Source organism: Sturnira hondurensis, unplaced genomic scaffold (assembly GCF_014824575.4).
Source record: "Sturnira hondurensis isolate 20B ecotype Veracruz unplaced genomic scaffold, ASM1482457v3 Scaffold0015056, whole genome shotgun sequence".
Taxonomy (NCBI): Eukaryota; Metazoa; Chordata; class Mammalia; order Chiroptera; family Phyllostomidae; genus Sturnira; species Sturnira hondurensis.
Window position 1 is genome coordinate 143,621 of NW_028087687.1, and position 14,134 is coordinate 157,754.

General features: G+C 44.6%; 1 protein-coding gene across 3 annotated transcripts in view; it reads left to right on the top strand.

Moving 5' to 3' along the window:
• Positions 1-2,491: 2,491 nt before the first annotated feature.
• The window catches only part of ATP8A1 (ATPase phospholipid transporting 8A1), a 215,101-nt gene continuing 203,458 nt past the window's right edge, over positions 2,492-14,134 (top strand). For all 3 annotated transcript variants that reach the window (XM_037064230.1, XM_037064233.1, XM_037064231.1), the window contains exon 1: positions 2,492-2,853. In XM_037064230.1, the coding sequence (XP_036920125.1) occupies positions 2,805-2,853 (49 nt within the window). In that variant the 5' untranslated portion in view covers positions 2,492-2,804. The remainder of the gene's footprint in view (positions 2,854-14,134) is intronic.

Consider the following 14,134-nt stretch of genomic DNA (forward strand, 5'->3'; position numbering starts at 1 on the left):
CTTCTTGTCCATTTGGCATTAAGCATCAGCCATCCAGTTACATTGCTGGTTGAGTTTCACATGTGCACGCAGTGTCTTTGTATAACCTAGCACTCTGGCTCAGCACCTCGCACATGTTCTGCATCCAGTGTAGATTGTGTACTGGACAATAAAACCTGGTCCTTGGAGTAGCTGCCTTGAATAATTCTCTTCTTTCTAAGTCCATCAGCATGGAGTCATCGGACCTGAAAGTTTTTAAACGATCTTGCTGACATCTGAATTGTACTACAGATTCTGTGACAAGCTCATGTTGCTAGCACCCGAGTCCCCTGCCAGGGGCTGGTACACTGTGCTTCTTACCACAGTGGAAGATGAGATCTGAGAGGCCTTGGAAATCAGATAGATGCAGATCAGTGCTATACTCAACTTCAGTCAGGTTTCTGAACCAATAAAACTGTGTGTGATGCCTAGCAGTCAGAAATGTGTGGACCCAGAAATGAGTTGCTTGGGACACTCTTACCAATATGGATACGGTGATAGAATAATCTGGGGAAAGATACAGAGTAAACTATACACTGTATCATGCAGCATTCTCTGTATGAAGGACGGCTGTCATTTCCTGCGGGAGTGACACGTATTGTCGCCTTTGCTGATGGACTATCTGTGGGACACACACAGGCACATGTACAGTGACGTGCTCCACAGAGAACAGGGATAATCTCTGGAATTCCCTTCAAAGGATTAGTATTTGTACAGAAGCAGTACCACACTTCATTTGAGGGCTCGAGAGGAACTACGCAGGCGATCACTCATGAATGAAGCGCTGCCGTGCTGCTGTGCACCGACTTTGAACACAAACTGGCTGCACCTTTCTGTAAATTACCCCTGAGATATTCATCATGAAAGCCTTGTGTTCTCTCTGGTTTCTAGTCACTGAATTTTAAAGCTGGCTTTTTACTATTTCTTGTATTCCTTTTAATTTTTGTTTCAAATTCATGTTCATCAAGCCAGAGGAAGCCTGCTTTATTTACACAGAGAGGTCCCGGACAGGGAAGGAATGAAAATGGCCAGGACAACGGTCCTTAGAAAGCTATGTGCTCATTTCTTACTTTCAGAAGAACATACTTGCAAATCGTGACCATCAGTCGCTGAAACAAGCACATTTACCTTGATTCCTGCCCTGCCCTGTGATGTTTCCTCGACTGGAAGTGCATTTTTTTGTTCTAATTCCAGACTCTGAATCAGAGTCAAGTGGGGTGGGTTCTTCATAAATATGCACTGGCTGCCTGACTCAGTGTTAATGTAGGGCAGGGCTCTGATTAGCAAATGCTACCTGCAGGAGGCAGAGGAAATACCACAGATGGAGATAAGATGCTATTAGCAGATTGTACTTTTTTTTTTCTTGAGCCTTGGGAATAATTACTTAGCTCTCAGGTGAAATGCTTCCAGATCTCTCCCTACAGGATATGAAAGCAGTTTCACGTAGAAGACCTCCTTTGTATTGTCACCTAAAGCCCTCTTCCATCCAGTGCCCGAGAAAGAGCACAAGATGAGGGAGATTGCCTCTAATTTAATTTATTCCTTTCTCATCATTTAAGCAGTTCACCAGAATCTATTTAGTAACATACATTCTAACTTAAAAGATGAAATCAATAATAAAATAAAAATACAGTACTTCTTATAGCTAGTATACAAAATAAAAGGTTACGAGGTTACGATGATCTTTGGGATATGGGTCAAATTAAAATTGAATATATCTGTAGATTCTATAGGAGCACCGCTCTCCTCTTTTCAGTTAAAACTACTGCACCAAACTTCCTGCAGGTTTCACTAAGCGCAAAAAAAAACAAAGCAAAAAACTCCTTTTTGCACCACCTGGCCCAGTAGTTGATTTTATTGCAATTCCAGAACTTTGTCAGGCTGCAGAGCACGCACTAGGCAGATGTGCCAGACCCACTCGCATGCCAGCCCCAGACGCACACAAGTACCAAAGGCAGGAGACCCGGCGGCCAGGCACTCGGCCTCGGAGCCTGTTGCTTGTGGGCCAGGCCAGAAAGCAAGTAGGACTCTGGCCGACAGGGCTGCTGGCGGTGCAGGGAAGCCAGAATTGAACCCTGGGGAACTCGCGGTGTCTTTCCACTATATGGGCTAGAACTTAAGCTTGGCATTCCAGCCCTTTTCGCCCCTTGCCTGCCCACTCAGACTCAAGCCCACTCTGCAGAGCACAGCCGATTTTATTGTTTTTAAAAGCCAGAGGGTACGGGAGGGGCTATTGAAGGATGCTGGAATCAGGGCACCATTCTCCTCCGGTCAAGGCTTGAGAGAGTCAGAAACCTGTTAAGGAAAGACGGGATGGGCTGAAGCCAAGGGCAGAGCGACTACCCTGCGAGGAGGAGGCTGAAAGCTGAAAACCGTCCCCCCGCAGGGATGGTATGGTCCGGATGGGGGCGGGGCGAAGGAGGTGCTCCAGGGTGCCTCCCTGCCCCTTTCTAGCGCTGCTCGCCCGGCTGCCGCGGGAGCGAATCAATGCGCGCCCCGGCGACCCCTCCCTGGCGCCGGAGCCCCAGCTCCGCCCCTCGCCGAGTCGCCCCCTCCGAGTCTGCAGGGAAAGCTCGCCCAGCTCTGCGGACGCGGCCGCCCTCGTCGCCTCTTCCTCTTGTCGCCCGCCTGCGGGGACTGCGCCCCGCGGCCTCGCTGCCCTGGGTGGGCGGCCGGGTCCGCGCGGCAGCTGAGCGCTCGGTGCGGCGCACCTAGGTCTCCCGCCCGCGCGGAGTAGTGACAGGTGCAAAGTCTGGACTGAAGACCCACCTGCAGCCTTCGCCGCGATGTCCACCATGCGGAGGACCGTGTCGGAGATCCGCTCCCGGGCGGAGGGTGAGTGGCCACCGCAGAGGGGAATTGTGTACCGAGCGCGGGCGGCGTGCTGCTTCGGATCAGCCCGGGGTCTTGTGTGTGTGCTTGTGTGCGCGCGCTCTCCTGCGGGGGAAAAGACGTCTGTCCCATCTCTTGCCCCAAGCTGTCGCCCCTAGCGGACCTTTCTTCCTGCGGCACCTCCAGTGCACTCTCAGACCCTTTCCCAGCTCGAGACCCAAAGGTTGCTTCACAGCGCAGCACGATCTTTGGGTCACTGTCAGCCAGCGTTTTTGCCCAACCCACCTTCCTCCCACTAGCGCACAAACCTCCGCGTCCCCATTCGGCGTCCCCACCCTAGTGCACAGATTCCCAGCCCGCCACCCACCTTCTGCACCCCACACATCACGACTCCCCGAGAAGCAGGTTTGTTTTCCCAGGCGGCAGGATCTCTTTGATCTACAGCCCCTCGCCTCCCAGAGCGCGAGGAGCCTTCGTTGGGGTTGGGTGCTCAGCGAGTGCTGTACGTTCTGCTCTCTGCAGTTCTGCCTCCTGCAGCGGAGTCTCACCCAGCTCCCTAAAGAGGTTTCGTTTTTGTTTTCCTTTTTTGCCGAAACCCGCACTGTGGCTAGTGGAGCCGACTTTTTAGCAAGGTGGAAGCTCTTCCATCCAGGGCCAGCTGTTGAATGAATACACTTGTCAGCCAGGAGCAACAGATGCCCAAGGGCAAGTGAGTTTGGGAGGGCCAAGACACTCCATCTTGTCAGAGGAGCCCTCAGCATCCCGTCTAGCTTGTGGCAGTTACTCCATAAATATTCCTTGGTTTTCATCATGGCAAAGCCAAGATTATACTTATCTAGAGTTTTGTCTCCTTTTGTTTTTCTCTCCCATAAACCCGTACTTGGATCTTGCAAAGGGCGGAATAATATGTTTTTTGAGAGTGGTCTGTGTTGCCATCATCACCGATTCCCACCCTCGCCCACACCCCACCCTTTAATGTGGGGCAGGAGGTAAAGTGATTTTAGGGAAATCAATCAATCAATCAATCAATCAATGGAGAATAGGATTCAGGGGGTTGAGACTGGCCATTGTATTACTTTTCTCTCCTCAGAGCCCCCATGTTAAGGGGGCTCTTCCCCCGCAGGAGAGCTCACGCACACAAACACACACTCAGAGCCCCCATGTTAAGGGGGGCTCTGTGCTCTAATAGCTACATTGCTTTCGAAATACTATTTGGAACTGCTCTGGGGAGAAAGCCACGCAAGAGTTAAAATTGACCTGTGCCCTACATAGGAATTTAATACTTATTTATTTGTAATGTAGTGAAAATGTGTATAGGACATTTTAGTTTTAGATGCACAGTGGAGTGGATGATAGTGCTGTAAAAATATACTCATTCTTTTTTATATACTTCTGAGTGAAATGAGTCAGTTTTTCTAATCACCATTTGAGTAGGGCATACAGGTAATGGAAATAGAGTGGTAACAGTTGGGATTGTTCTTACAAGTAGTAACAATTGATGAATCATATTTTGTGGGCAATAAGGCTGAGGTAAAAGGCTAGAAAACAGTGCCAAACCTGTGGATTTTATTACTGGTGAAAGGCTACAGTATTGTAATTCACGTATGTGTTCTGCAAAGCACTTTCGTAAAGATGACCTTATAGGACCTTTCAGCACTCCTGGAGGTTGGTGGAGGTGATCTTATCTGAAGGTTGAGGAAACTGTGGCCCAGGTGGTTTAGGTACCTGCCCAAGGTCAAGTAGCTACTGCAGTGACACATTTGGATTAAGAGCTCTGGGAAAGCAAGAACCACTTCTTACTTAATCTTTGTGCTCTCTGTGCATCCAGCACAGTGTCAGGGGCATAGTGGCACTTGGTGAATGATCCTTCCCTGCCATATTGGTCGGTTTCTGTTTATTATGTGCTCAGCCTTTTGCTCCAGTCTGTGGTGAGGACAACATAAATAATGACTCTGTGGGCTGGCGATGTGGCTCACTGCCTGCTCTACCCACACTTTTGTTTCCTGAGGAATAGTCTCCTGATGGCTCCCACTGCCTAAAGGGCCTCGTTTTCTGCCAAAACCCCATGGCCTCAGCTGATTGGAGCAGGGTAGGCTTCTGACCCAAGGTAGACCATCCATTGGTGGTTCAGACACTTGTATCCTTGTGGTTTATCTCAAAAAGATTCTCTGTGGTAATTATCTCTCTTATGAGATGAGTTAACCCTAGAGACTTAGAGTGAAAATGGAAGCAGAAAAGGACAGAGGTGCACGGGCTGGGATAAAAGAGAGTGGCTGGCTGTACTGGGTATGCAAATGCTGCAGATGAGAAAGCAGAAACTGTGAGTAAGCAGAAAGATAGGAGGGAGAAAGCCCTGGGTGGAGAGAATGGGGCCGAGAGACACCGATGTCAAGAGGGCAGCCAGACCCTGGAGCACCTCCCTCCCTCCCTCCCAGAGTTTTCTAGTCTCAGTTGCCAAGTAGCACTAGAACTGACTCCTTTTTCCTTGAAGTAACTCGAATGGATTTCTGTTCTCTGCATCCAGATTGGCCAGATGCATGACTGTCCAGTGCAACTTGTTTACAACCAACTTGGGGAGAAAAGACTTACCTGAAATGAGGAATAAATAGTCCATGAGGGGATGTTATTCATTGAATATTGTGCTTGCAGTGGGTGACTTAGGACCTGCGGAAGGTCAGGGCATAAGGGCATGAGGCCTTCTGAGAGCACACGTCACTGAAGAGTGGTTTGAGATGAGTGCTCACACAGTGCTTCTCAGACTTTAAGGTGCACACGAATCACCGGAGATCTGGTTAGACCAGTGGGTCTGCCGTGAGGCTGGAGTTGCTGTATTTCTGACAGGCTTGCAGGTGATGCTAATGCTGGCCTACAGGTCACAGTTTGAGTAGCAGGGTTCTAAAGGACGTTGCCATCTTTTTCAATAGTCGGGAGGGTGTTTAAGATAGAGTAACCCATTGGAAAAATAGTGAAGGGGAGAATGGCTTTTTTAAGAGTTCTTAGGGGAGCCGGCCAAGAGCAGGGGGAAACTCGGAAGGAGCAGCATGTACATTGGGTAGGTGAGGTACTGCTGGATTATAGAGCAGTTTGAGTGCCAAAATGAGTCATGTAGGTACAACGTCGACTATTTGAAGAGGATCTTGGAACTTGTCTGATCCAATTTCTCATTCAAGCATGATGCCAGTGTATAATATCTCTATTTGGGCCAGTTAGGAGCCAAATCATTACAGGGACCCTCGCAAAGAAGTGTTTTTAGAAAAATTAAGTCAGGAAGTATGTTAGATAGTTTGGAGAGAATGACAGTATAAATAGATTCTAATGTTTAAAAAAAAGTCTAAAAATGATAAAGTCCAGGATTAGTATTGGAATGGAACAGTGACAATGGGAAAGAAATATCTCAGACATCAGAGATATTTCTGAGAAAATCTTTAGCTCATTCAACAGTTATCTACTGAACTCTTACCAGTATAGTTCCAGCGAGCAGAATGCAAAAAGTCTGGCTCTGGATGTGCTTACATCCTCGTGAGGAGAGAGACAAAGGAAACACAATACATTAGCACATTATAGAACCTATGTTGGAAGGGCCGTGGGAAAAACAAAGAGCAGGTAAGATGCTTCCACTTGGTGGATGGGTTGCAGCTTTGTGTAGGGTGGTCAGGCTAGCCCTCATTGAAATGCTGAAGGAGGGGAAGTAGTTAACCTGGAGGGGACCTGGGGAAATCATGTTTCAGGGAGGAGGAACAGACTCAGCAAAGGTCTCCAGGCAACAGAGAGTCAGTAATATTAAAGGAACTGTGAGGGGGAGAGTGGTAGGAAATGAGGCCACAGAGGCCTATCATGGGACACCAAGATATAGTGAATATAGGGGCAGGAGGCAAATGAATTAGAATGATAGGAAATTCTCAAGCAAGCTCCTAGGTGTCTCATTAGAACTTCAGTTCCCAGGGCTGGCTCAGGAAGATCCTGTTCAGTAGATGTGTGTGTGTGTGCGTATGTAACCCTACAGTCTTAAATCTGATTGATTCAGAAAATCTATTTAAAGGTAAGGAAATTGAGGAGGGTCAAAACAATAAAAGAAATAAATTCAAATTTTAAAGTCATTGTGGGACATCGAAATGGACATATTTGAAGGTACTTAGAGATTTGGAGGTTCGATATGGAGGGAAAAAATCAAACAAGGATCTTGAGTTCAGAGATAATAGTTGAAACCCTGGTAGATAAATTGGCCAGGAAGCCAGTCTAGATAAAAGGAGGGCTAAGAATTTTAGATCTCTCCACTTCCACCCCAGCTAAATCAGATCGGTCTCTGAACGCAGCATTAGGGAATGCTTGAAACAGGGACTGAAACCATAGTGGTTTACACAAGATAGTTGTTCTCACTGCTCTCCAACCAGCGTGGAGGTGAGCAGTCCGGGCCAGGTGTGCCCACCACGTGAAGCTGCGGAAGACAAGGCCTCCCGATGGCTTTCTGCCCCACCATCCTGAGTGCCTAAGTCCCTGCAGCCTGGGGGCTGGGGTTCCCGCCGCGGTGCCAGAGTTCCAGGAGCAAAAAGATGGGAGAGTGAGAGACCACACACAGTACCGCACAAAGACTGAAGGCTAATTTCTCATCGGCGCCCATATGTAAGGGAAGCTGGAAAATGGAGTTTTCTCACTGGACACACTGCTCGGTGGTTTATTACGAAAGGCAAAGGGAAGGGTGGTGACTGGCGGGGCAGCTCACAGGCACAGCTGCTGTCAGATACTCAGGTTGCCAGAGGCTCTGGCTGGAATCCAAGAAGGGTTCAGGAGCTCATAATTTACAAAGTAATAAGCATCGAACTGTTCAAAACTAAGGAAATGCACCCAAAACACAGACCTGTTCAACATTTGCATTTTCTTCTGATGAATGTTACAATGCTAAACCGTTCGATTATGTAAAACATGGGCTAAGTAATGCAGGAGTTGTTTTAGGAATCGTTTTCTAAACTGGTCTGTATAAACGGCAACTTTTAAATGACTGTAATTATATAGAATATTGTGTTTCCTTTACCTAAAAGATTAAAAAGGGACATTAAAGTAATTTCTGCAAGAATTGTTAAATGGAAAATTTTAGGAGGCTGTTTCATCTACTTAGGTAAAAATTGACTAAGAGCCTTTGTTTCCTTAACAATCACGGATTATGCGCCTGCTGCACGCCAGCTAATTGAGTCACAGGACAGAAAGGTGTGGTGGGTGAAGAAGGTCCCACGGAGATGAGTTAGAAATTAACAACAGACCTGGCGCTAGAAGAGAGAAAAGGTGTGTGCATGTAGTGATGTTTCATGTAATCAACCTTTGAGAATCCCCAGTACATGTCATTTTGCTTTGTGTAATTCTCAAGATATTAAATGTAGGAGAACTCAGTTATTTTAGGTTTTCTAATCTGTAGTACATCATTCATTTGTTCAGGTCTCATTTCAACAACCAAGAATCAAATCATGCGCCTACCTGAAAGTGATAGGAAAGTTTGGGTAAATCTACTTTTGGATTTAGTGAAATGTTGGCTGCGTGAGTTTCCATTCACATAGTTTCATTGTTATCATTCTGGCAATGGTTTCATTCTTCACTCCTCAGTGGCGCTCACATTTTTCAGTGCTCTTATCCTGTGCATAGCAGGCTCCCCAAAGGCGGGGGTTTTTGTTTTCTTTAGTGATATGTTGCTCTCATGGAGGACATTGCCCAGCATGCAGTGGGGGCTCAGATATTGGTTGAATGAATGAATCTTTTGACCTGGAGAGAAGATGACCTAGAGACGCCATATGATCAGACCCACTTGATATCCTCCTGTAGGAACCTGAGCAGTACAAAGGGAGGGTTTTTCTGGGGCCTGATGCCCACCACACAGTTACCGTCGGTGTTTGTCAAATGAATGGGTAACTCGGAACTTTGTGTTTAATGGGAGAACCTAACTTTGTCCTCTTGACTGTAGAAGGAACACATGCTCATTGGAGACACACTGCAAAAAAGTCTCACTACAGTAAAAATCACCCCAAAGTCTGCCATCCAAACATGATCAATGACGGCATTTTAATAATCTTTCCAACTGTTTTCCAGGAGAGGAGAAATATATTATTTGTTTTAAAAAATGAGATTATTTTCTACATTATTTTTAATATTGTTCCCTCTTACTATTCCATGGATGTCTTTGCCTATCACATAGATTTGTGTCACCTCCATGACAAGGATGGGATTTTAACATTTGTTTTTCTAGTTTTATTGAGATGCAATTGATATATAATAATGTAGTTTCAGGTTTGCAACATACTAGCGATTTCCTATATGTAAGTATTGCAAAATGACTAGCATAATAAGTTTAGTTACTATCCACTACTTTACATAGTTTCAAAATATTTTTCCTTGTGATAAGCACTTTTAAGATCTACTCTCTTAGCAACTTTTAAGTGTACGATACTCTATTATTAGCTATAATCACTGTGCTGTACATCAGTACATTCCCAGAACTCATTTACCCTGTAACTGGAAGTGTGTATCTTCTGATCACCATCGCCCGTGGGAAGGGCCTGGTCTCAGCGCCTAGAGCAGTGTCCCACGTCGGGAAGGACCTCAGTAATTCTTTGTTAAATGCACAGATCATTCATTTTATGGCGGCTTAGTATTTTTATGTTCATGTATTCAATAATTTACTAAGAAATCCTCTAAGGAAGGCATAGAAGTCATTTCAATTTTTATTTGTAAGCAAACCACTCTTAAATAAGCAACTTTAAACATCTATGTGTACTTTTCTGATTATTTCTTTGTAAAAGGCCTTGAGGGATTACTGGGTCAAAAGTGTATCTTTTTAATGACTGTTGATTCCTATTTCAAAGTTACTAGAAAGATAATTACCAGCGCCAACCCCCCTACCCCTTCTCTAGTACTGGATAGTCTTTTTATCCTTGTGAATATACAATGCAAACAACAATGAATGTTTAAGTTCACATTGCTTTGCTTATTAGGTTGAATACAATTCGGTAGCTTAGTGATTTTTTTTCTGACTTGTTTATTCAAGACCCTTTATGTAGTTTTTCTGTATTGAATTTTAAGAGTTCACATGTTGAAGACAGTAGTTTTTTCTCTATAGTGTATCTTCTTATAGTGTTTTCTCATGTATGTGAGTGAATTTTCATAAAGTATTATCTTTTTTCTTAAAGTTTTCCTTTGTTATATTTCTCATTTCAAGGTAATAATTATTCATTACTTATGCTTTTCTTCTCATACTTTCAGGTTCAATAATTAAACAGTTAGTGTGTAATTTCTGTGGGGTTTATTTTGTTGTGAGATGTGAAGTAGTAATCTAATTTTATTTTTTCTCAAATTATTATCCACTTGACATGATAACCACATATTTAATAATCCATTCTTTTAATACTGACTTGGGCACTTCTTTGTATATAAAATTTACATATATAATTCATCATTTCTGGATTTAGTCTCTCTTTTTCCCTCTTTTTCTGTCCCTCCTTCCCCCGTATCCCCAGTTTCGGTCTGTCTCCTTTGGACCCTAGTATCAAATTCCTTTGTTGCAGATAATAAAATATATACTTATAGTGGTCCTACTCTAACTGCTCTTTTCCCTAATTTTTTTCCAGCTATAGTTCTGTTTATTGTTTTCACTTGAACCAGTATAAATCAAATCAAAAAATGTATTAGGCTATTTATTGGGATTGCATTGAGTTTATACATTTATACTAAGAGAATTGACATCTTTTGTATATCGAGTCATTTAAGCTTAATTTTTCTATCGGTATGTCTTTCATGTGCTAGAGAGAAGTTTCTTAAAAATTAATCCTGGGCATTTTATGATTTGCTCCTAGATGATTTATATTTTATGAATGTGATTCTATCTAAAAGTGTATGTTCTGCCCTGGCTGGTGTAGCTCAGTGGATTGAGCGCAGGCCTGCAAACCACACGATCACGGTTTGATTCCCAGTCAAATGGAAATCCCAGTTGAAAGGGCACATGCCTGGGTTGCAGGCCAGTTCCCAGCAGGGGACGCACGAGAGGCAACCATACATTGATATTTCTCTCCTTCTCCCTCCTTCCCTTCCCCTCTAAAGATAAATAAATAAAATCTTTTAAAAAATAAATAAATAAAAGTATATGTTCTTGTTCGTGACTGTTAGTACATGTAAGGTGGAAGCTATTGATTCAGTCTGAATTCTTCCATTTTGAATAGTTTGTCAGCTCATGTTCATCACCATAGATTTAAAAATTATATCATACCATAAGGCAAAATGTTTTTAAACAAGGTTTTCAGTTAGTCAGACTTGACCAGGTATATATTGGTTATGATGTTGATTTAGCAAGATTGGTTCATTTTTCTTCTGCTGAACTGTTGTGGACTCTGGTTCCAACTTACTCCTTGTCAGGTATCATTTAGCAGTCTTTACGTAATAGCCAAGACACTGCTGGTTTTTATGCGTTCTGCCAGGGGCGGAAGTCAGAATTTAGACCAGCTAGGAGAGCACTAAGGGACTCCTGGAATCTACGTAGATCAAACTGGCATGCATGTCTTTGATTGGCACTGAGGGAAATAAAATGTGAGCCACAAATGCTACACAAATGTGCAGCTTTAAATATTCTGATAGCCACATTTAGAAACATAAAACTAGCCATAAGGTTAATTTTAGTAATATTAACCGAATATATCCCAAATGCTGCTTCGTCATGTAATGTATATAAAAATTAGTGATGAGACAGTTTGCATGTGCTCTCTCTGCTGATTTTTCCAAATACGCTGTGAGTAATATCTACATTACATCTTGATTTGGACTGGTCCCATTTCACGTGCTCAGGTGCCACGTGTGGCTGCATACATGTTGGGGTTTACTAGAGTTTTCAGAATCTAAAACTGTGTGATTCCGATCATTTCTCATTAAAAACGCATCTGTGGATGTGCTCACTGAAATAGAAAGTTAAGCCTCTACCTCCTTTCCTTACCACAGAAGGCCGTCACCAGTGTCCTCGTCACACCTCGCATATTGTGTCCCTGCTTAGATAATGGTGCTTTGACGTGGCCGGTGGGGCATTTTAGAAGTTTATGTAAGTATATCATGTCATCTTTTGAAGCCTGTTTGTTTCCTCCCCATTTAAGAAAGACAGCAACAACAAAAAAAATCCCATTTTAAATACATTTGATAAGCAAGAATCATCTGCTTCACCTTCCTGTTCGTTGTCATTACATGTTAGTGTGAAGCGTGTGTATGTAGATGGTAACTTTGAGCAGCTTCAATGTACAATGTTGCCCTCACTGTGTTCATCTAAGGGGGCTGTAGAACTTGGCTTCATGGGTCCTTTACACAGCTAACTGGGCAAAGGAAAGCGTCTGTTTTAAGCTGAGCCTCTCTCTGTTCATTATTTTATGTGAGCCATCTCTGAAGATGACTGATCTCGAACCATCTGGGGCTGCGCTTAATGAGATCGGATTAGTCACAGGACAGTCTAAGCAGTGGCTGTTGCAGAGAAGACCAGAGCCAGTGCAGGCTCCAGACCAACAACACCTAGTGGGCCAGACCGATTCAGCAAACAAGATTTGCTTCCCTGAGTGAAGCAAACATGTACCAGTACACAGGCCTAATCAGAGAGATGGATTGCTCTAGACTCCATCGAGAGTAGTCGAGCTTCTGTAATTGGCTCAGGTCCCTGTGGCTGACTCTGGTCCTGAAGTGAAGCCAACTTGGCGTGAAAGATCTCTCATTCCAGAGTCTGCGTCCCATCTCTTCCCCTCATCCCACCCTCACGCCATGTAGCTTTAGCCCTGCCCCAATCCTGAAAACCTGAGAAGTCGGACACATTTCAGGGGCTCTGATTCAGCTCTCTAAGGGTGTGTCATGAATCACCCTGTCAGCATGTCTCTGACCCCGGGTGCCTGTCCCAGCAACTCATAGAGCCCAGGCCCCAGGGCTCTGCCTTGCTCTGGGAGAGGAGACCCTGGTCCAATTTGGATGCTCCAGCTCTGACTTGTGAGTAGTTCTGATGCCAAACCAGGGCTGCCAAGGGTTCTGAATGTCGTTCGCTGTGCTTTCCCCGCTGGGCCAGCTCATGGGGACAAACTCGTGTCCCCATGGCGGAGATCTCTGGGTCTGAGTGCGCCTGTTGTTGGTGACCATTGTCTCTTGCTCTGCTGCTGTGTTGTTATCCCAATGGCTGTGCCTGGTTTACCCTTCCCAGTCTCCTTCCAGTCTCTCTCGGTGTATATATATTTTTTCTTTTCAAACGCATATTCTACCTCTGACCAAAAAATGAAACCAATCTCTCTATATATTTTACCCAGATTTGGGTTTATTGATTTATTTTTAGAAAGAGGGGAAAGAGAAGGAGAGAAACATCAATGTGTAGTTGCCTCTCACACACCCCCAACTGGGGACCTGGCGCACAACCCAGGCATGTGCCCTGACTGGGAATTGAACCGGTGACACTTTGGTTCACAGGCCTGGGCTCAACCCACCGAGCTATACCAGCCAGGGCTATTTTTCCCCAGATTTGATGTGCTGCTCCATAACCTTAAGCTTAAGTTGGGTTCAGTCCACCATCAATGGCAGAATAATGATAATAAATACCCTCAGGTGGATTTACTCGCCATCTATAACTTTGTTTTCACAGTTAGAGAAATGACATGAGGAAAAAGACTGTCTGCCGTCTTTGATGCGAAGCACATTTGATGTGGGCAGGGCAGTGGGAGGCTGGTGTAATGCGGGTTACTTTGTAGCCATGTTTATACCTCAGTGGGGCTCAACCCCAGCTGCACAGTGAATCAGACAGGGAGCTTCGGGCAATACCCAGACCAGACCCATCCCAGAGCAGTGTCATCTGTCAGGCACATGGTCACTGGGCCTGTGGGCCAACCACTGGGATTTTATCTCCCATGTAACTCTGATGAACAGCAGTGTTAAAAAACACTGGTGCAGACCCTTGCTTTTACTTACTTGCACAGAGGAGGCATGGATTGTATCTAACGCCTTATAGGTTGCCAGCCAAAAAACCAAGAACATGTGGATATTTTTGGTAGAACTTTTGTCCGTTGCCCAATTACTTTGATGAGTCTTGTTATGCTCATACTTTTCTTAGTTTCCCTTTGCAGAAATTGTAAAATTCATGTGCACCTACTTGATCATTAGATTTTGAAGACGTTCTTGAAAATTCTAAATCAAACATTCAATTCAGTACAATCAAATGAAGGGGAAACACATTTAGCTTGTTTTTAGCAGATACCATATCTACTCTGGGAGCGTGATGAACATGAGCGTTTTCACAGTGTCATCACTA